This window comes from Gadus chalcogrammus, chromosome 4 (assembly GCF_026213295.1).
Source record: "Gadus chalcogrammus isolate NIFS_2021 chromosome 4, NIFS_Gcha_1.0, whole genome shotgun sequence".
NCBI lineage: Eukaryota > Metazoa > Chordata > Actinopteri > Gadiformes > Gadidae > Gadus > Gadus chalcogrammus.
In genome coordinates this window covers 4,191,293-4,214,574 of record NC_079415.1, presented here as the reverse complement: position 1 = coordinate 4,214,574, position 23,282 = coordinate 4,191,293, and the positions used below count along the sequence as shown (strand labels likewise).

The 23,282-nt window shown below is 50.9% G+C and overlaps 1 protein-coding gene across 5 annotated transcripts; it reads right to left on the bottom strand.

Moving 5' to 3' along the window:
• Positions 1-1,221: 1,221 nt before the first annotated feature.
• Positions 1,222-23,282, bottom strand: LOC130380733 (serine/threonine-protein phosphatase 6 regulatory subunit 2-like). 5 transcript variants are annotated; one of them, XM_056588043.1, is made up of 23 exons: positions 17,917-23,282; positions 17,114-17,386; positions 15,985-16,171; positions 15,063-15,200; positions 14,425-14,490; positions 13,985-14,097; positions 12,178-12,291; positions 10,692-10,818; positions 10,131-10,283; positions 9,154-9,390; positions 8,606-8,670; positions 8,252-8,367; positions 7,577-7,722; positions 7,072-7,152; positions 6,452-6,549; positions 6,025-6,082; positions 5,740-5,867; positions 5,167-5,369; positions 3,508-3,658; positions 2,714-2,823; positions 2,067-2,220; positions 1,787-1,897; positions 1,222-1,309 (listed from the first exon to the last, which is right to left on the bottom strand). In XM_056588043.1, exons 2-23 carry the CDS (start codon positions 17,338-17,340, stop codon positions 1,264-1,266), a joined length of 2,829 nt encoding a protein of 942 aa, XP_056444018.1. In that variant the 5' UTR covers positions 17,341-17,386; positions 17,917-23,282; the 3' UTR covers positions 1,222-1,263. The 5 variants fall into 5 exon arrangements, with proteins under 5 accessions (XP_056444018.1, XP_056444020.1, XP_056444019.1 ...); XM_056588045.1 differs by having other exon boundaries at positions 2,720-2,823; XM_056588044.1 differs by having other exon boundaries at positions 2,714-2,820.

Here is a 23,282-nt window from a genome sequence, read left to right as displayed (position 1 = left end):
CATGTGCAAAAGAGACAGTAATACTAACTAGCTGTAGACCCTCCCCCCTCCCCCACCACCATCCCCTCAATCGCTGCGGACTCCCCTCAAGCACTTTATATAAAAACATTCGGGAAAACCTGACAGACCGACCAAGAGGAAGAGGAGGATGAGAACGAGTCGAATCCAAAGAACCGCTGGTTAAAAACCTGGCTGGGGGGGGGGGGGGGGGGGGGGGGGCAGGGGGGTGAGAGAACACTCAGACGTTGTGCGATACAGTACAGTGTAGGGTGAAGAAGTGCTTCCTTTGAGCTCGACCGCAACACGGATCCGCCCCAGGGAACGGTTCCTCCTGTTGAGGCCTCGGTTGGGTTCTGATAAACGCTAACCTGTGCTATCCACGAGGAAGAGGGGAGGAGGGGGAAGAGGAGGAAGAGGGGAGGAGGGGGAAGAGGAGGAGGAGGGCGAAAGAAGAGGAAGAGGGAGAGGAGGGGGAAGAGGAGGAAGAGGGGGAAAGAAGAGGAAGAGGAGGGCGAAAGAAGAGGAAGAGGGAGAGGAGAAACAAGGTGAAGGAGGTGGGAGAGGAAGAGTGGGAGGGAGAGGAGAAAGGGATGAAGAGGAGATAGAGGGAGGCGAAGGAGGAAGAGGAGCAAGAGGGGGAGGAGGAGGAGGAAGAGAGGGGGAGGAGGAGGGAGAGGAGAAAGAAGGGATAGGAAGAGAGGGAATGCTGTTTAGATGCTGGGCTGTGTTCCTTGGAGACTGTTGCTACATACAGAAGAGCCCCTGGACCTGCTCTGAAGGGGGGACACCGTGGGGAGGGGCAGGCCGAAGGAGGAGAGGAACATAAAATGGAACTGGCTTCAGCAGACGGCTCCTCAGACCGCGGGGGGGGGGGGGTCGCGGTTTCGATCTCCGCCTTGCCTCTTTGATTTTTGTACATCGTCCCGCCTCCTCGCGCCGGGGGGGGCTGTTGATTGGCAGTGTCCAGGTCCAATGAGGTGGCAGAGTGAGTCAGTCCTTTTTTAAAAACCCAGAGATTGGCGGCGGAGGCTTGTTTCTTTTTGCTTTATTTTTTCTGCTTTGTGGGATTTCTGTCCCCCTCCCCCCCCCCCCACCCTCCTCCTCCTCCTCCTCCCGGGTCGGTCGGGGTCTGACCCGGGACGCGCTCCGACCCGGTCCGGGGGTCCAGGACGCGGCCAGACCTCCGGGACGGGGGTGGGGCGGGGGGGGGACGGGGGTGGGAGACGGTGGGGTGGGGCGGGTGGCGTACCTCCGGGCGCGCTCTCAGACGGGCCCGTTCACGGACACCTCGGCCGGCTTGGGGTCCTCCCTGGGTGGGGGGGGGGGGGGGGAGAGGTTAGAGACGTGGGGGTCCTTAGGGGCTTTCACTCAGGCAGAGGAGCAACGGGAGAGAGATAAACAGGACAGGGAGAAAAATGAACATTAAAAAAAGAAATGGAGTAACACAATTGTAGAAGGAAAAGGAGTAGAAGTGGAAAAGGTTATGTATGAAAAGAAAAAATGAATTAAGAGGGGAAAGAAAATAGTCAAAGCAAAAGAGTAAAAATCAGAAATAAAATAGACAAAAAAAAAAGATTGATGAATAAAAAATAAAATGAAAATAAAGATGGTTTTTATAATGTGCATTTTTCGAATAATAAAAAAAAAAAAAAAAATCGCTACAAAAACCACAGGGATCCAACCTGTTGGCTTGGACCCCTAATGAAGAGAAAAGTAACAAAAAAAAACGAAAGGTGAAAACGGAAAAAAAAGGCGGAGCCTCAAAGCGCGGCCGTGGGACACCTACTTCCTGTCGGCCTGCGCACTCGGCGGCGCGTCGGCAGAACACGGCTGCTCAGCGGCCATCACAGGGGGATCCGCCAGGGAGAGCTTCTCCAGGGAGAGGGGGCTCTCCTCACTGCAACACACACACACACACACACACACACACACACACACACACACACACACACACACACACTTTGGTCAGGGGGGGGGGGTCAGAGAGCAGCCAGGACCCCTGTCCTGGTGAGTGTCAGGACCCCCCCCCCCCCCCCCCCCTCCGTGGTACCGGGGGCCGGACCCACCTCTTGAGGTCTTTCTGCTCGTCGGTCGGGGCGGCAGCGTCTTCCGTTACCATGGCGACGGTCGCCGCCGCCGCCGCCGTGTCTCCCGCCACGCCGACGGAGGCGGGGGGGGTGCTGCTGTCCGACGCGGCGGGGGGGGGCTTTGGCGCCGCTCCTGAGGAGACAGACGGACACACGTCAAGCTGGGCCGAGTTACGGACTCATACCGGAGGTCCGGGGGAAACTTTAGAGGGGGACTGCAGAAGCACGAGCGGGAAACTTTAGGGTTAAAAAGTCAAGACTCACACACTCCCAGGTCACTCACACTCACCAACTAGCTCTCACTCACTCACACTAACCCTCACTCACAGACTCACCCTCACTCACTCAGCCCCACTAATGCACTCACTGACTCTCACACACTAAAGGGCTGATTATGGCTCCATGTCAACGCAATGGAAGGGTTAGAGGTTCACGACTGCGTCGAAGCGTCTGCCTGGTCCTTGGGTTGCGTCGACGTGGAACCAAAATCAGCCCTTTACTCTCTCAAACTCAAACACTAACACACACTCTCACCCTCACCCACTCTCACTCTCACCCTCACCCACCCTCACCCTCACCCACCCTCACCCACTCTCACTCTCACCCACTCTCACCCTCTCACTCACCCTCACCAGTAGCAGCAGCAGCGGGTCCGCTCTTGTCCTGGTTGTGTTTGGCTTCTTTGTCTGCGACTCCCGAGTCCACAGGAGAGCTGCACCTAGGGCCAGCCTGGCTGCTGCAGGACACACGGACACGTCAACACGGACCGGACACACGGACACGTCAACACGGACCGGACAAACGGACACGTCAACACGGACCGGACACACGGACACGTTAAGGACACGTTAACACCGACCGGACACGTTAACACCGACCGACCGCCAACAATCATGATAACAGAACATAAATCTGAGAAAATGACGATCTAAAAAACATTCTGATTTTCGGCAAATATCGACTTCAGCTAGTGAGCTTCAGTCCGGTCCTGTAATCCAGTCCAGTAATCCGGTCCCCGGTCCAGTGGAGTTGCTACTGGACTGGGCTTCAGCCTTCTAGCTGGAGCTGCTTGAGCCTCAGTCCGGTCCAGTGCTCCGGTCGGACCGGAGCACTGGACCGGACTGAGGCTCACGACCGTGGACCGGAGCACTGGACCGGACTGAGGCTCACGGTCGTGGACCGGAGCACTGGACCGGACTGAGGCTCACGACCGTGGACCGGAGCACTGGACCGGACTGAGGCTCACGACCGTGGACCGGAGCACTGGACCGGACTGAGGCTCACGACCGTGGACCGGAGCACTGGACCGGACTGAGGCTCACGACCGTGGACCGGAGCACTGGACCGGACTGAGGCCCAAGCAGGTCCTCTGCTGGACCACTAGCTGCGCTGCGCCCCGTCTCGAGGCGTGGGCGCTCACCCGCAGAAGGGCTGGAACTGGGTGAAGTTGGCCCAGCCGGTCCCCTGCTGAGAGTCTCCCGGGCTCCCCCCCGCTGCCTCCCAGCCCACCGGGGACGGGGACGTCGTCGTGGGGCCCCCCGCCTCCCCGAAGCTGGCCGTCCAGCTCGGAGCTACGGGGACGGGGACGGGGACGGGGACACACACACACACACACACACACACACACACACACACACACACACACACACACACACACACACACACACACACACACACACACACACACACACACACACACACACACACACAAAGTGTCAGAGTCACCACGTCAAGACCGGCCTTCTTCTTGAGCCGATGTCCGGACATATCTCTCTGTTTTGGCACTTAACTTACTTATCGTGTATCGTCTTATCCTAGCTATCTCTGTTGCGTACGGGGAACGGGCTAACCTAGCGATTGTTAGAGCTTGGATCTATGAGCATCCTCACTGATCTATGAACATCCTCACCATATATCGCCGACGGCGATATATGGTTGTTTCTCTTTCTTCGGACAAACGTGCTTCATTGTTAAATCGCTTTGGATAAAAGTGCCCGCTACATGCCCTGAATGTAAACGTCAGCAGTCCCAAAGGGAGTGTGTTTGAACCCCCCATGCGTCTTCTGACTGTAAAAGCTGTTTTGCTTGTATGCATGTGTATGTATGCATGTGTGTGTGTCTGTCGATTATAGCACTAACTCTGCGGTCCTTCCATAGATTCCTTCCTTGCAAACTATTAGAGTTTACTTCTTGCCCTCTAGTGGTTAGGGCTTGGGGGGGGTCATAGATACACAACCTGAGCTAAGCCCTTTGAGACTGTACCTGTGAGTAGGAGCAATACAAATACAATTGAATGTAAAAGAGGCTTGGTGGGGTTGGTGGAGGGTGGGGTGTTGGAGTGGGTGGGGTTGGTGGAGGGTGGGGTGTTGGTGTTGGAGTGGGTGGGGTTGGTGGAGGGTGGGGTGTTGGAGTGGGTGGGGTTGGTGGAGGGTGGGGTGATGGTGTTGGAGTGGGTGGGGTTGGTGGAGGGTGGGGTGTTGGAGTGGGTGGGGTTGGTGGAGGGTGGGGTGATGGTGTTGGAGTGGGTGGGGTTGGTGGAGGGTGGGGTGATGGTGTTGGAGTGGGTGGGGTTGGTGGAGGGTGGGGTGTTGGAGTGGGAGGGGTTGGTGGAGGGTGGGGTGTTGGAGTGGGTGGGGTTGGTGAAGGGTGGGGTGTTGGAGTGGGAGGGGTTGGTGGAGGGTGGGGTGTTGGAGTGGTTGGGGTTGGTGGAGGGTGGGGTGATGGTGTTGGAGTGGGTGGGGTTGGTGGAGGGTGGGGTGTTGGAGTGGGTGGGGTTGGTGGAGGGTGGGTTGTTGGAGTGGGTGGGGTTGGTGGAGGGTGGTGTGATGGTGTTGGAGTGGGTGGGGTTGGTGGAGGGTGGGGTGTTGGAGTGGGTGGGGTTGGTGGAGGGTGGGGTGATGGTGTTGGAGTGGGTGGGGTTGGTGGAGGGTGGGGTGTTGGAGTGGGTGGGGTTGGTGGAGGGTGGGGTGATGGTGTTGGAGTGGGAGGGGTGATGGTGTTGGAGTGGGTGGGGTTGGTGGAGGGTGGGGTGTTGGAGTGGGTGGGGTGATGGTGTTTGAGTGGGTGGGGTTGGGGTTACCTGCGTCTGAGAGCTGCTGCTGCTGCTCCTGCTGCTGCGTCTGCGTGGACTCCTCCTCCTCCTCCCCCTCCTCCTCCCCCTCCTCTTCCACCTCCTCCTCCTCCTCCTCTTCGTCCGAGCCGGACCCGGAGCCCGTGTCCCGGTCGCCCCCGTTCTCCAGGCTGCCCCTGGAGCTGCCCTCCGTTGTGCTGGACACCCCGAACCTGGAGGTGAACCCCAAGAAGGTCATACATGGATAACCTAGTAACCCCAAGAAGGTTCAGACAGTCTCTGCAGACCTGGCCTGGGTTCGGCCAATCAGCACCGTTTATATCGAACTATGGGGGGCGGGTTTAACACAATGACTGACTCAGAGGACCACCCAATGGGAGCATCGTTTGGCCTACCTCGCTCAGGACTTTGAGTGACAGACCCACGGGGGGGCGGGGCCACCTCGTTTTAGACTTCGAGTGACAGACCCCTTGGGGGGCGGGGCCTACCTCGCTCTGGACTTTGAGTGACAGACCCACTTGGGGGCGGGGCCTACCTCGCTCTGGACTTTGAGTGACAGACCCACTGGGGGGCGGGGCCTACCTCGTTCTGGACTTTGCTTGCGTTGCATAGTTGATCTCCTTGTCCTCCCAGATGTCCTCCTCCTCGTCCGCGTCGTCAAACTGGCGTATCCTCTCTTTACAGCACGCCTCGAACGCGGCCGCGTTGGCCTGTTGGCACGCACACACATCGTCTTTGTTGATTCATACATCTTTCCACAAATACACATCTTAAAAAGGTACAAAGCACGGCAAAACAAACATTCGTGAAGGTACGTGCGTGGATCATGAACCCCTGATGTAGGATCACAGCGGTTCAAACACTTACACTATTATCGTCAGCATCTAGATTGAAATTGATTTCGGCAATTCGGTCAAACGTAGCACTGTGGAGGAGAACAGAGGAGAGAAGTGGGTTAAACAACGCACCGGCAACACATTTTATACAAACCCTTACAGAGACAGCTATTCACCCTTCTTTTTGAATCCCTTATTACCATCCAGTTCACAACGACTATGTAAGCGTGCACAACTATGTAATAGTGCACGACGACTATGTAAGAGTGCACGACGACTATGTAAGAGTGCACGCTTGTCGTGAATGTTCACTCTATGCAAGAGAGCACAAGGACTACGTAAGAGTGCCCGACGACCGTGTTAGCGTGCACGTTTGATCGTAGAGCCCTATAAGACATGAGCAGCAGATCTGCGATCCTCTGTCCGGGGGAGGGGAGGGGGGGGGAACGACGACGTACTTGATGTTCTCGTCGTGCTCGCTGAACTCCTCGTCGTTGAAGCCGAACTGATCCACAAAGTTGGCGGTCATCTGCTGGATCTGGTAGTCGGAGAACGCCTAGGGGCGGTGGTAACAGCTGCTCACTTACAAAACAACATCAACGCAACACAACCGCTGCCCGCCCCCACCCCAGAAAGACCCTGGTGCGGCCTGCAGCCTTAACCGCCTCCAACCCTCCTCTACACCGGGGGTGGTGGTGGTGGGGGGGCTGGCCCATTATGAAGCATTACGATCACTTTGGGGTCTTTGAATGGGGCTACATCGCCATGGAATCAGGATGTTGATGGTTAAGTCTAATTTGATGACGATGAGGAGACACGTGCCCTTAACATTATCAGAACAGGAGCGTTGAAACCCCAGAGAAGGGGAAACCAGTTCAGGCCGGAACCGTTCTTGAAATGTCTGTAGTTCTAACAACATTCAGCCTGATTTTTAATTCATTTCAACAGTTTTTTCTTTTGTTTTTTTAATCAAGACTATTAATGGCGATCATCGTTGTCCCCGCGGTGACCGTGCCAACAGCGCTGACCCCTGGCCAAGCCCTACGTTGCCGCGGCGACGGGACCCCCGGACTCCTACCTGCTGGAGCGAGAGGTCGTTGGGGAAGGGGCTCTCCATGTCGTCGTCCTCGCTGGAGGAGTGCATGTTGTGGGTGCTCACCTGAGGCACGCGCACACACACGCAGGGAGACAGAGATACACACACGCACACACACAGGGAGACAGAGACACACAGGGAGAGAGAGACACACACACACACACCCAGGGAGAGAGACACACAAACACAGAGACAGAGACACAAACAGACAGACAGACAAAAACACACACGCAGAGACAGACAAACACACCCATACAGACAGCGGCAGACACACACACACACACACACACACACACACACACACACACACACACACACACACAGTTAGTTAAGGTGTGTAAAGAAGTCGTTTCAAGGACGACGCACAAACTCCGAGCTAAAACACCAGTCTGTGTTTATTTCAGGTCGACTGCGGGTCAAAGGTCAGGGGTGTGTCAAGAAGGCTGCGGTGGTGGGGGGGCCGACGGGGGGGGGGGCTCTCTCTCACCAGGTCCACAGTGTTCCTCCGGTTGGTCTCCCGCAGGGTGCCGTCCACAAAGCTCTCCCAGCGCCCCCTGCAGTCGTCGGGCAGCTCTGCAGGACAGGAGACACTAGACGCCTGCGCGCTCTGCGACGCAGACTCAGAGTCACCACCTGAGACAGAACGCCAGGAGGGAGGGGGGGAGGGAGGGAGGGGGAGAGGGAGAGAGTGAGAGAGACAGAGAGAGAGAAATAGAAAGAGGAAGATAGAAAGAGATAAAGTAAGGGAGAGAGAGAAAGATAGAAATTTATTAAAATCATACACGGTTTTACAGCAATGCTGAAATGCATTGACATTCAATTGATTCATTTGGGTGATTTTCTATTTATTTTTATAGAGTGAGACAGAGAGGACGGTATGGGAGATGGAGGGGAGGATATGCAGCAAAGGACCCCGGGTGGTATTCCAACCCGGGCCGCTGCTTTCAGGACTGAGCCCACACGGTACGAGCTCTACTCAGTCAGCCACCAGGGCGGCCTACATTTGCTTTTGTCCAAAGCGACTTACAATAAGTACATTTGTCAGAAGAGAGAAACAACATATCACTGTCGGTACAGTGAGGATGTTCGGAGAACCGAGGGCCAATTTGAACGCGCTCTGAGGTGCTTGCGACGGCTTTGTGATGGTGGCGTCTCCGTCTACCTTTGATGAGGTCGGCCATCATGATCTGGACCGGGCCCTTCTCCAGATTCTGGACCACCATGTTGGATATCCTGGTCAGGTGACCCATGTTGCCTCTCCTAGCTCCGCCCTCGGATCTGTGATTGACACACACCAACGGTGAAATTCTATGGGAAAAGCACGGTACACTAATCTAATGGGCTTAAATCACACACACACACACACACACACACACACACACACACACACACACACACACACACACACACACACACACACACACACACACACACACACACACACACACACACACACACACACACACACACACACACACACACACACACACTGAAGAACCTCAGAGGAGCGTCTTACTGTATTTTATCGTTCTGCTCCCAGGCTTCCAGAATCCTCTGCACCAACCGACACGTCTGGAAGAGCTGAGGGCGCGTAAAAAAACGGGATTAGTTTCATCATTCCTTCTCACGGGGAACGCGCTGATGCTCACTCCCTTAGCCTGTACAGATATCCATAGGCTGCCCATACAGATACTGAACAAGAACGATTTAAAATCCTGATTTTAAAGTTTTAAGTCATCAACAGTGATCCGTTTCACACGAAAATTGTATATCATTAGCCTCAAAGAATGAATGCTTAAGTCGAATTCTGGCCGAATTGTGATATCTAACCTGACTCTACTCTCCTAACGCTGCTGATTAACTGTGCCTCATTGGCTATATCCTAAGCCAATCAGAGTGATTGTTACATTCCATAATCACTATCTGCCTAAGTCCGCTATTTGACTTCGGCGTGTTTGACGCCAAATACATGAGGAACCACAAAATACGACTTTTACGGCAATTACTACGATGCTAACGATATGTTTTCTATGAAGTGTCGCGAAAAAAAATACTCGCACTTACATGGGACACCAGTGTGCTGTGGGTGGAGCCCTCGGGGTCGGCGGGCTTGGCCGGCTCCCCTGCGTCCTCCTGGGCCGGGGGCTCGGGCAGGGTGGCGGCTGCGGGGGGGGGCTCGCTGTGGTTCTGCAGGCCCACGTTGGGCCGGTCCTCCCCCGACGGGTGGTTCAGGACGGACGCTACGCACAGCTCCACTTGGAAGTGCAAAAAGTTGTTCCAGGAATACTTGAAGAACAGATCCTGGAGGGGGAGGGAGAGAGAGAGAGAGAGAGAGACGGGAAGAGGAAGTTCATCTATCTTATCTATCGGTGTATCAGGGGTCGGTGCTTCCCTGCCTGATGCAGACAAAGAGTGACGGAGGGAGAGCGTCACACAGAGCGATGAGAGTAACAAAAGAGGAATGAGACAAACAAGAAGACTGATAAGGAGACAGAGAAAGAGTGAAACAGAGATAGCCAGAGGGAGACGGAGAGAAAGAGTGAAACAGATACCCAGAGGGTGGACGGAAAGACAGAGCAAACAAGCTAGAGGAGACAATGGGTGAGGGAGAGACAATGAGAGAGAGAGACAGAAACTGACAGAGAAACAGAGAGTAACAGACAGACACACAGACAGAGAGAGAGAGAGGGAAACAGACAGACATTGAGAAACAGACAGAGAAACAGACAGAGAGGCAGACAGACATAGAGAGAGAAACAGACAGAGAAACAGACAGACAGACAGTGAAACAGACAGACAGAGAAAAAGACAGAGAGGCAGACAGACAGAGAGAGAAACAGACAGAGAAACAGACAGACAGACATAGAGAGAGAAACAGACAGACAGACAGTGAAACAGACAAACAGAGAAACAGACAGACAGAGAAACAGACAGACAGACAGTGAAACAGACAGACAGAGAAACAGACAGAGAGACAGAAAGTCAAACATAGAGAGGGAGAAACAGACAGACACACGCACAGACAGACAGACAGGCCGTACCAGTAGTAGGTCCATGGAGGACAGCCGACAGAGCTCCATGCAGACGCTGGGGGAGTTGGTCTGCAGCAGGGCGGCCACCAGGCGCGCTACGTGGAGCCGGGCGTTGCCCAGCGGCTCCTCCAGGAGGCCCACCGTCGTCAATATTGCACTTTTCTGTTGCGGTGACAGAAAAGGAGCGCTTTAACGTTCATCGGTAGACACCCCCGACGCACGAGGACTCGACCGGACGACGTGCACACGACAGCAATGTCAACGTCACACTCGCTAATGAAAGGTCAACCCACTAGAGACACAAGATTTTTTGTCTGAACAAAAAGCGATTTGTGTTCCGACAAAGAGGCGCAAGAGTTTGCAGGCGTTCCATTAAAACGTAAGCTAATCTTTATCGACGGTGGGAAAATGCTCTTCCAGTCATTAGCGTGTTCTTCAAATTACACGGCGATCTCATCAACGGTCTTAAAAGGAGTCTGGGCGGGTGGGTGCAGGAAGGCGGGGGCAGCGAGAGCTCCTGATTGGCCGACCTCGAGAGGCGATGTGTGGGGGGGGGGGGGGGGGCCTTACCTTGGGGGGGTCCAGGAGAAGCTGGTGGAAGTCCTTTAGATGGGGCTCAATGGCGTGTAAAATACTGCTGTTGACAGTGTAAGACCTTTCGTAACCCTGAGAGTAGAGCTCCATCAGCCCCTCCAACCTGCGGGACACAAGAACGTCATCGGTTGTTTAACGGTGTTCCGACAAATGCTGCGCTACGTATACAATCGGAAGTCAATAGCTTTTCGGACCAGGTTAGCCAGTTTCGGCAATACCGGTTGTCGCGTTACTTAGCCCGACATCTTCCAGAATACAACAACGTAACATGTCCCAAGATAGACGTCGGACAATACCGTGTGTACGACTAATTTACCACATTTATACGCCAGAATTGCTGATGAACTGTATACAACTACAGCTTTCACCACTGCGAACGCTGTCGTTATGTACACTCGGAAATCCCGACTCCCCAGTTACAACGGAACACACCAATGTTTATCGATAGGATTCTGGTTTTCTATTGATAGGCTTTTATGAACATTTGAAACAGCACCATCGACCAAAATCATATTTCTTAACTGAATCTTCTTAAAATGTTTGCTGGTATTACTCTATGTCTACGGTGAACCCCCAGTTTTCCTCCTGATCATCCCTGGAAGGAGGGAACCCCAACTCTGCGTTCCTTCTCAAGATTTCCTCCATGCTTATTCAGGGAGTTGTTCCAATCCTCGCGCTGTAGCCCGTGGGTTAGGGTCAGGAAGGACAGCGTCATAAATCTACGGCGTGTTAAGCCTTCGAGACTGTAACTGGGATTAAGGCCTGAGTAAACATAGGTTGAATTGAAAAGTGAATGACAGGAACATGATCTGGCCTGTTTTGTCGTCTGTCTGTCTGTCTTTTGGCAGTGCTTCACGGCAGGTGGTGCGTGCGGTTTCAACGCAACCTGACGCAATGTTTCCATAGAGCTCGGGGTTGTCCCTTTGACCCTATAGTCACAAGACAGTCTCCCCCCCCCCCACTCTTTCTAAAGCAGATGGGCATTCAGCGTCGCTGTTGCCGGCGTTACCAACGTGTTCACACAGAGGCGTCGGCGGTGTGCTCGGCGTAACAGACACTGCTCTCAAAGTCCAACCACGACCGACTTTGACCCGGCTCACACTGACCCACTCGGTTAATGCGTCTGATCAGATTGCAGCTTTGTTTGATGTCCTAGAAACCAAAAGAACCCGAAAACTGAGCGGCTTATACGCAGGGGAAATTTCACAAATGGCTTTTGTCCAAAGCGACTTACAACCGTTCACACGCACGTACACACGCCGACGGCGGCGTCGGACACACATAGCGACGTCCAACCCCTGTCGGGAGCAAGTTAGGGGCGAGGCGTCTCGCTCAGGGACACGTCGACACTCTGCTAGGGGGATCGAACCGGCGACCTTCCGGTTACCAGTCCACCCGCTACGCCTCCCGAACTACTACTCGTTGTTCCCAAACCCCCCGGTCCTAGCAGCCTCAGACCTACCCTGACCTCCTGGTCTCCAGCAAGGTGAGGAGCACTTGAGTTCCGTTGACGATGGCCGCCTCGTTGCGGTCGCCCTCGAACATGGACTTGAGGAGCCCGGCCACACTGTCCTGTCTGGGGAGAAGGGGACGAGGGGGATATGCTGACACTAACATTCAGGGCATACAAGACGCTTTTATCCAAAACGACATAAAAAAAAAAAAATATATATATATATATATATATATATATATATATATATATATATATATATATATATATATATATAGCTGTCGGTACATTTAGGATGTCCAAAGAAACAAGTGCCAAGCATTAACAATCGATTGGTTAACCCATTCCCCATGTACAACAAAGATGAGATAAGATGCAACACAATGCTAAGTACTATTTCTAAGTGCAAGGACGTACAACATAGAATAAGTGCGTAAAATAATAACATAAATAATATACACATCTAATGTCAAGACATCACCTTCAGGTCGTTATTCCACTTAAAAGTTTGTACTCCACTTCGCTAGATGTTTGATACAGCGCTTTCATTTGTCTGTCAGGTTTTTATGAACCTGTATCCATGTGGTGTCCAGTGTTGCCCTCTAAAAGGGCTTGTTTCAGCCGCTGTGCGTCTCAGATTGTATTACAAGCGTCTGACAACATTATGGAAAGGATCCCTACAGAGAATTAATACGTTTTTCTTTACCTTTCGCCTGATCCTGCATGTCTGTCTAACCAAGTCTCGCTCAAGAAGAGGTCTCGCTCTGAAATCTTGCACTTCGAAGAGTCGAATCGTGGCAGAAAGTGTCCCCGTTGTCATTACAATCTCAACCCTCCTCCACCCAACTATTTTAGATGACACTACACTGAGCTTTCCGTTATCCCAACACACCAAACTCCTGCCAGCACTCCTCTCTCCAACTCTCACTCACGCCTCCGTTACTCCAAGACAACTCTCGTGAGATTTCAGAGCAGCAGGACTTCTTAATGAGCAAGACTTGGTTTTGGCACGGTAACATTTCTATTTCCCTGTAGGGATGGATTCATTCCCTCATGCTTACAGACACTTATAATAACAGTCTGAGCCTGTCAGTGGACAAAACAAGCCCTTTCACAGGCAGTACATCGTCTGGGATATTGCCCCATAAGGCTAAATTGCAGAACGTTTCAATGTGGCTAAAACGCTCTCACTCAACAACGGACCAACTTCAAAAACCACATAAATCCCTTTGACCCACAATGAAAACAGGGAGGGAGAGAGCGACAGAGAAAGAGCGAAAGAGTAATGAGACAGACAGAAAATGAAAACAAGGAACAAACAAAGACTGACCGACAGAAAGAGTGGAACAGAGCTAGCAAGCGAGAGACAGATATAAAGACTGCCAAACAGACAGAAAGCGAGAGTGGAACAGAGCTAGCTAGCGAGAGACAGATAGAAGGACTGCCAAACAGACGGATGGAAAGACTGCAGACAGACAGACAGAAAGACAGACAGAAATAGCGAGAGGGACAGAGTTAGCTAGTGAGACAGACAGAAGGACTGACAGACAGCAGACAGAAAGAGAGTCGAACAGAGATAGCAAGCGAGAGACAGAAAGACTGACAAACAGAAAGAAAGAGAGTGGAACAGAGACAGTAAGCGAGAGACAGACAGAAAGTGAGAGTGGAACAGAGACAGACAGAAAGACTGACAAAACCTCAAAGTTCCCAGTCAAACTTGACGTCTGCATCAACGAGGCTGTGTAGCCCCCCCTGCCATAGCCTCCGTGAGCCAAGGACCCCCCCCCCCTCAGGGCGTGGCCCCGCCGTAACTTACGACTCCAGCACGGCCAGGAGCGGGTCGGGCTCGACGTTCTCCTGCATCTGATTGGCCTGGTCTCTGCTAAGGCGGATGATGTCGCAGAGCGTCTGGGACGCGTTCGATTGTCTCTGGAGGAGAGGGAACGTGGAAGGAGAGGGAACGTGGAAGGAGAGGGAACATGGAAGGAGAGGGAACGTGGAAGGAGTGAGGTCGTTAGGGCCGGCACCTCCATCACTCGTGTCTGAAACCATGGCGAGTACAACATAGGAAGCAGTATGTACAGTGTATTCTACTATATATATATATCCGAGACTCTTCCTCCAACCTTTCCCAAAGACCCCAATATATTTTCGTGCAAAGGGACATTTTAATTACAATGCTGATGATGATACTTATCTATTGGTTTTATATCAACGGGGAAGGGCCCGATATGAGCACCGCTGAGCGCCTCTCACCTCCTCATCTTTGCCCGTATAGATGAGCTCTATGAGCCTCTGGATCAGCTTCTCCTCATTCAGCCACTGGCAGAGGAGAAAGACATTGTTAGGGACAAAGTCAGAGCCACGCAGTTAGACAGGTGGGAGGGAGGAAGGGACAGACAGAGCGACAGAGTCGCAGATAGACAGACAGAGAGTTAGAGAGTGAGACAGAGAGAGAGACAGGCCAAAAGAGAGACAGAAAGAGCCTTTGACAGAGAGAGTCAGTGAGAGAGAGTCAGCGACAGAGAAAGACAGAAGGAGAGAGTCAGCGACAGAGCGAGTCAGCGACAGAGTGAGAGTCAGCGACAGAGTGAGAGTCAGCGACAGAGTGAGAGTCAGCGACAGAGTCGGTGACAGAGAGAGTCGGTGACAGAGAGAGAGACAGCGACAAAGAGAGTCACTAACAGAGAGTGAGAGTCAGCGACAGAGTGAGAGTCAGTGACAGAGAGAGAGACAGCGACAAAGAGAGAGTCACTAACATAGAGAGAGAGTCAGCAACAGAGAGAAAGTCAGAGACAGAGAGAGAGAGAGAGTCCCTGACAGAGAGAGAGTGAGAGAGTCAGTGACAGAGAGAGAGAGTCACTAATAGTGGGAGTCAGTGAGAGAGCACTCACCACGAGGACCTCCTGCCTCAAGGGGGCGGGCTCTACGCAGCTGATGAGGCGCAGCAGTAGATCCATCATGGCCGACGCGTCGATGTGATTCAGCACCAGGCCGATGAAGCCTTCTTTTTTCCTCAGGAAGGAAATTACCTGGCAAGGAAAAGTTTGAAACCGTCAATACTTTAGAGAGCACTGCTCCTTCATAGTATGACCTCTGATCACATGCTTGGTCTCTTTGGAAAGCTGAGAACCTGTAGAATTATATGACATTATCAGAATAACTATCATGTACTGACACAGTGCTGGGAAGGCTACAATATTGTTTTTCCTTCAGGCCGGTTACACACACACCTCTAAAACCAAGCTGATTGTAGTACCTTGAGTAACTCCATATCCCTTGGAAACACTACTGAGCCCTAGGTCTTGTGATGCTGCGTGTAAAAGCAGATCAACAAAGCATAAAAAGATAAAGTCTCCAGCTCCTTTTATGTAATGATATGTCCATTCGTGTTGGTCAGGATCCTTTTGGAGACTCTATAAAAGCCCTTTGGCTACCCAAAATGCATACTGTAAACAAAAGCTAAAAAACAAAGTGTTTTGGCTATTATTTTTACTTAAAAAGTTAACCTGCAATGGTAAAAACACCAAAACTGAATAGTAAAAAATACTATAAATAACTATGTACAAATAAACAAAAATAACTATTTACATGATTCCCTCCCTCCCTCCCTCTGCTCCTGGCCTCTGATTGGGTGTGTGTCTGCTAGCACATAACCAGCCAATCAGCACAGTGTGTGGGAGGGACTAGCGCCACGAGATTAGCACCACGAGACTAGCGCCTGCATCTGACGCAAGCGCAGAATGTGCACACTACTGTGTGGGGGTCGGAGAAAGGCAGTTTGCCGTCGAAGCGTTTTCCTCATGCCACCCTTACCTGTTCTGTTTTCCTGGCAATGAGATTACCGATGGTCTTGCTGAAGAAGCTGGCCAGTAGGGGGTTAAGGGGCTGGCCCTGCTCCAGGAAGTGGTAGAGCATCTCCAGGAGAGACTCGTCCCCGCCCAGCTTGTCGTTGATGATGGACACGTCGGCGGTGAGGAGCTCACAGGCGATGTTCGGGAACCTGTGGGGAGAACACGGAGCGAGGACAATGACGGGAGCACGGCTTGTCCTAATCCTAAACTTCTGTTCTTTTTTTAATACATTAATTCTATTCTTAAAATGTTTTAGAATTTGAACAGCTGGGTACATATTTCTACATTTTTTTATCATTTAGTTTTTTTTGAGAGAAATTATGTTTTCAACTCAAAAAAAAAATCATTGGACTAAACGTGTTTCAATATTGACCAAAATAATCGTGAACATGATTTTTTCCATAAAACAAGATACAAGATCGATTATTGTCATATACACAATGGAAACATAGTTTGCGCTGGGCAAGGAAATTCTTAATTTGCAAGTTCCCTGCACACATATACTTAAAAAAAAAAGTAGATCAATAAACGAAACTACTAAAAATATCTGTACTAAGAGCAGAATTTAGCTAAACAAAAACAGTTAAATATAGCTGTTTTTCTGATCGAGCAGCGCAAAAAAAAGAAAATGTAAATCCGGCTTCATGCAAATGTGTGGAAGCAAATGTACACACAGCACAGACAATGCTGGATTATGCCAAGACATCAAAAGGCTTCGGATTTCAATGAGGGTACTTCCTCAGAATTCCGGCACGTAATTATGTAAACTAGTTAAACTGGAAGAGCATGGAATTGACATGTTAAGAGTTATGAGGTTTAAGTTCAGGGACAGAATGAATGAATGAATGAATGAATTAATGAATGAATGAATGACACTTTTAACCCAAAATCCATAACACCGTTTGCTGTTCAAATGCAATCTCAAGTTTTTTCGTTGTCGAACAAAACACGTGTAAACACAATCTCCCCCCACACGGCTAGTAGAGGCTCCCAGCCATCCCGGGTGGTGGAGAGACGCAGGACGATCGCGGGTCATAGATCCGCTCCCCAGAGACGCCCCCCCCGCCCCCCGCCCCCTAACGCTGACTCACTTGAAGCGGCTGCGCTCCTCCAGCTCGACGGGCGGCTCGGTGGTGATGAGCTCCACCAGCTCCTGCATGCAGTGGTCCTGGGAGAGGAAGAGCAGCAGGCGGCGGTTCTGGGCCTTGCACTCCTGCAGCACGTCGTCCTCCTCCATCAGCTCCCGCAGCGTCACGTCCTCCCGGTCCAGCAGCTGGTCGATGTGGGAGGTGGTGTGCAGGTCGAACTTCCAGAACATGGTGGCGGCGGTGGTGGCGGCGGCCGCCGGGGCGGGGGGCACGGCCCTGGGGAGGTCACATCCGGGGGGGGGGGGGGGAGGAAGGGAGGAAAGGTTGGACGGGATTAAGAGTTGATTCATAGGGTTGTTTTTTCGAACCGTCGCTCCCGTCATCCGTTACACTGATTTGAAAAAGCTGTTGGTTAGCTCCAGCTGTGGCGACGCTAAACGAGGAGGCTACGACAAGACGTTAGGCTGAATTTGATCATGCACAGGCCTTGTGGCGCGTTAGCACGCTACCATGTCCGTCTTTCCGCACGCGCGTGCGTGCGTGCGTCTCTCTCTCTCTCTCTACAGTCTGACTCAATTAGCCCATGCAGACCGGCGTCTAACAGCCGTGCGGAATAAGACGAAAAATCTGGAGTGCCACTGTTCAACACTCAAGGTCCTCGTCAAAAAATAAAGAACACAAAAGTTAAAAACAACCGTTGCCACAGTGACGACACAAATAACATGTTGAGGGGGGGGGGGGGGGGGCTTCGGTCCAGGTACCGTTTCCCCCCGATGTAGACTGGGTCAACGTGTGGCTCTACGTACCAGTGGCTGAAACGTGGGTCTCTTTATTCACACCTCCCGCGCGGGCAGGCAGGCATCGGTGTTTGTGCAGACGGCAGAGAGTGTGGCGAGGCCCGGCATTTATCAGCATGGGGCTCCGCTCAGAACGTAGGCCTCGTTAGAAGACGACTCGGCCCAGGGCTCACCATAACCTGGGGTGGAGATAGGGGAAGAGGCCGTTACTCTAGTGCTGTGGTCTTCAAACTCCGGCTCGCGACCCATGTGCGGCTCCCAGTAGGAGACTGAACGGGTTTGACTTTTAACCGGAAAGGTTGCTGGTTCGTTTCCCAGGCTCCTCTTAGCCGGGTGTCGAGGAGCCCGTGAGCAAGACGCCTCACCCTGACTGATCGTGAAGGTTGGCTGTCGGCTTGCATGGTTGACTCCGCCGTCAGCGTGGGAGAACCGTTGTAATGCTTTGGATAAGAGCGTCGGCTAAAATGCCCTAAATATAATCTTAGTAAGGTCTTAGTAAAACTTTAAAAAATATATTATTCATTATTATATGCCTGCATACCTTTTGACAAAGTACGGGTCATTTGTATTGCATTAGTAGCTGGTTTAAAGGACGCATACTGTATTTAAGTTCATTAGAAGTAAATGAGAGTATACCGTTTCTTTCACGATCCTACAGGTGGGTCACGTCATCGAAAGTTGTTTTTCCCCCGCAAACACTCCCTAAAACACTCTCAAAAGAGGTTTCGGGAGAAGGTGAGGGGTGTGAGTTCTCATTGTATTCATTCATTCAGGTATGTACGTTCTACTCTGTGATCCATGATAAACGGCTCGATTGAAAACCAGGACAAAGTGACTCCGTTCCCCACAGGCGCGAGTTGAGGAGAAGCATTGTTGTTTTCAGTCCTTTCACGAGTCGCCAATAAAGAAAAATAGAAGTGGGAGAGTCTCGCTCTTTGGTCCCTGGCGGGGAGATATTCGGAAGAAAAGAAAAGCATTAAAACTAACGACCTCCATTTTATTGACTCAGTACAATGCGAGTACAAAGTTTTGATTCAGCACGCACTCTTCACTGTAGCTAGCCAAACAGAGCCACATTTCAAGGTTCAATGAAGTCGCCACTCGCCCAACAGTCTTGCATTGTAAAGCCCTGTTTTTCCCGTCACACCCCCCGTGCTGCCGGGATGCATGTTCCGGGGTCGGCCTTCCAGAGTCGACTCAGAACGAGATTAATGATCCGTCTCAGATTTCTCATGATGCAACGTGTCATCTGGGCAGTCTCACGTCCGAGCCTTATCGACCAATTAGGTGCGCCCAGGAACCCGTGTGTCGTAAAGTGAGAGGTGTGTAGTGTGTATTGTGTAGTGTATGAGGTTGTAGAGGGATTACCAGGGAGCCCAACGGGTTAATGAGGCCCCATGCGAAGAAGGCTGTCAACTCTCTACTCTTAACATTAGTCATTAGTCCACATGTGATCTTAAGCCGGCAATATTCTGAATTCTATAAGCAGCAGAATGCAAAACGTGTAGATGGAGTTAAATTAAGAACGTAATATAAATGGCGTTAATGAACATTAGAAATATGAACAAAGCTGTTAACAAGTATTATAAAAAAAATGCATGGATAACTAAAAGCATACACCACCAGTTGTCATGTTAAGCCTGACGTTTTCCCACGTCTGTCGTGAATCAAGTAGCAATGTATTTTCTGAAGTTTCCCTTTCAGCCTAATTACCTCATTAGAACCAGCCACAGTACTCACCGGGTGTGGCTCTGTCCCTGCTATTACAATTAACAAGTTCGCCTGGCACCAGATGTCCTGAGGAGAGACTGCATTTGGCGCCACACTTTAGTATGGCTGTCCCATGATACTTACTTCCAGATCGAGAGACAGAACGAAAGTTACAGTAAATAAAGTTTGATGACTTTTTGACGATGATTACAATGTGCCAACAAGACTCAAATGAATCTGGTGGCAGAAGCAAATTAGGCCCCTGTGGGTTAAATCCAGCCAAAGTGGTAACCAACCCTTATGGAACCGAAAGTACACACAGATCATGCTGGATTATGCCGACTCAGATCAGGCTTCGGGTTTCAATGAAGGTACTTCCTCAGACTACCAGCCCGGACCTCCGTCAGTGCGGTATTAGCAGATATACTCGGGGGTAAGCATAACAAACAAGGTCGAAACCTAACAGACTGACTGGTAATGAATGAGGCTCTTATGCGTTGGTTTAGCTTAATCTTTGTCCCTGCCAGTTCCACCTTCAGCTCATCTGTTGAGCCTTCATAGAAAGCTGGTTTTATGAATGAGGTAAATGACACCCTGCAGAGCTTCGCCCATGCAGGGACTTGCCCCCCGCCGGCATTATCACCACCCAACCCGTCCCGACAAGTAGCAAACATAAACCCCAAAGCCAGATCACGGCTTGTGATCCGTCCGCAAAGTAACATGGGACCGAGTTGGCAGCGGCCACTTCCACTAATAAGCTGGCCTGGAGCCATGTTGTAGGTGGGCAGCTATCCCAGCCATCTTCTACATGGGACACATTAGCAACATATTAAATGAACCAGTTATTATGGATAAGTTACATATTAGTATTCATGATAAACCACCCATAACCCCCTCATAAAAAGTGGTTACGGAAGTGGTTATTAGCTTGGTAAATACGATGACTCGAGTGGCCTATACTCGAGTATAGATGATCCAAGCGACGATCCAAGCGAGATGATCCAAGCGAGGATCTAGTCTCGGTGGGGGGCCCGTGCCAACGCTTAAAGGGCCCCAGGTACCCACGTGTGGGGGGCAAACCGCCAATGACTTCAGACATCCTATAACTGGGAGCCATGATGTTTATTATCCCAAACATATTTATTTGATTAAAAAAATTAAGTAAACAACAGTGTACGTTTGGAACAATCCACAACTACTGAGGAAAGTTTCTGGACATAGTCTCACCAAACCAAATTGTGTCGAGCACCGACAAGTGTGTGCCACAATGTTAGGGTAAGGTGAAAGTAGTCTAGCCGAGAGTGGTGCTGGGGGTGGGGGAGAGCACGCCCAGAGACCACAACATGTTTTGGGTGCCTAGAGCCACTAGGCAACAGTTACCGTGGAGCACTCTTAACATACCACTATCGCTACATCTAGACCTATATATCTCTACGGCTTTGTGGCACGACGCCAAGAGAAGACCAAAAGGCCATGCAAAAGCTTGCAGCTTTCCTGGTCCAAAAGGAGTACATCACTGAAACTAAAATAGTTACCATAGGCATAACTGCTTCACATCAGAAACAAAACCACAAGCGTGCTCTGTGCGCTAACTGCCCTTAAACTTTATCAAGTGTTGTCACCACATCTTCCGCTTCCAGCGGCGCGATCTACCTCATTACTGGCTGACTTCATATAATTTGAAAAGCAAAGCAGACAGAATAACGACAGCATACAACTATGAAACGCATAGGCCATTTCAATACATTTTAAATTGTTGTGTCACTATTCAAGTTTGTTGAGGTTTGCTCACTTGGTAACTATGGTGGCTCAGGAGCACCTGCTGCTAAGGTGGTGGTAAAATGGTTGTATGTGCTTGTTCTAAAGAGAGGCCCAGGGAAGAGTTTGTTTATGCAATGTTCAACTGTGATTATGGAAGTACGGCCATTTAGGTTATTGAAGAACTTCCTCCATTTTTCAACCAACCCTACAAAACCATGAAGTGTTTTGTAATCAGCCAAATTAAATGTTGTTTAACTGCTTATTTAATAACACCATAGCATGCGATACTTTGATGGTGTTCCAGGAATGTCTGACACACTTTCAAAACGCTCTGACACATTTCCTGGGCAAACCTGTAAGCATGTTGAGGAAACACATAATTGGCTCTTGAAATAAAACATTCATAGATAACATCAAATATCAACATTTTTCCAATAATGTACATATTTACCCAGCAGACATGGCTTACTGGACTTGCACAACTTGGACTTTGACACACACCATGGCACATATATTACACCCATCCCTTCCTATATTTTGTAATTTATTGGTTAAGACACAAGACCAGAAGCACAAGACATGTAAAGTGATCTGCTGTGGCCTTCGCAGGGTGTGCTGTGCGCACATCGACTGGCATGTGGTGGGAGCTCAGATTTCTATTGACTTCCAACTCCAGATGAGCAACCAATAAATAACGTCCTGATACTCCTCGGAGCAAATCAATAAACACAAATACAAAGTACTCTTTAAGCCTCGGCCATTGCACAGAGACATTATGCAACGCTAACCGGCCAGTTTGAGAGACTCTTTGGCCTGAGCAAACGAACGCGGTCCAAGCTTAAAGGGGCAGTTGACTCGACATCGTGTCCGAGAGAGGACACTCACAGCGCCTTTCCCGTACAACATCGTTCACCACAACGCTACTACACAACGACAAGCACGAAAAAACGATCCCAAAGTGGCCATGGTAATTAACCATGACAGTAGCACGAACTTTCAGCCCCAGAACACATTTTTTTTAAACCTCTTAATGGTGTGACTTGGGGAGCTGAAACGGGGAGTTCACTTGCACTTGAAATGCACAGTGCATCCCACACGCACACCGTCCCAGTTGTCAGCAGACATGTCAGCCTCATTATAGTAGATGTTGCTGCTGCTGCCTAAAAAAGGAGGTGGTGGCAGCAGACCCCGCTGGACGGGCGAACTGTGACTCTGGTAGCGAAGTTAGCTCATGAGCTAGCGCTGGTGTGGTGGTAGCAGGAGCAGCAAGGGGCTAGTCGCTCGTAGAACAACACCCAGACTGGACGGTTCAGCATACATGTGCCCCTCCCTAGAAGCCTGTGTGAATAACTAGGCGAAACACCCTGGCGTGTGATCATATCACCAGGCCAGCAGTCGAACTAAGTTAACCTGGTCAGCGCTAAGTTAGGCTAGGTTCTCCACAACTACGTTTAACTTTGTGATGATGAGGCAATAAGTGTTTTCAAACTCAAGCTAGGGTCTTCAGGGCACACGGCTCGACAAGGACACACAAAACTCCCCTTCAAGTCAGAGTGTGTCCCCGGTTGTTGCACTCGTCGCCCTCGGTGAGTGAGCGGGTGGTTGGATGAAGCGGTACTAAGTTAGTGTTAGCTCACTAGCAGCTAGCGGTATGTGTTTTGTTTTGAAGGGGTCAGTCTGCGACAGCACGCGCTAACTTAAAGCTAAGCTAACCTTACTCTTAATGTTCTCTGGTGGCGTGCTGGTTACCCTAACACCGGACAGCTCGGCCCCCGCTTCTGGAGATCAACCTACTTACGGTGTGTACTTAACACAGGGAATCATGTATAAACGGGTCTAAGTTTAGCATGCAAAGCAGGAAAAACTCAGTCATATTTTTTCGAATCAAAATGGCGACATGGTCC

What these genes read in the sequence shown, in the direction of transcription:
- LOC130380733 (XM_056588043.1), bottom strand. Translation starts at nt 17,340, where the DNA reads ATGTTCTGGAAGTTCGACCTGCACACCACCTCCCACATCGACCAGCTG. An exon ending in GAGGAGCGCAGCCGCTTCAA is followed by an intron (nt 16,172 to 17,113) that starts GTGAGTCAGCGT and finishes TTCTCCCCACAG; the next exon opens with GTTCCCGAACATCGCCTGTG. An exon ending in TGCTGCTGCTACTGGTGAGG is followed by an intron (nt 2,221 to 2,713) that starts GTGAGTGAGAGG and finishes CTGTCTCCTCAG; the next exon opens with GAGCGGCGCCAAAGCCCCCC.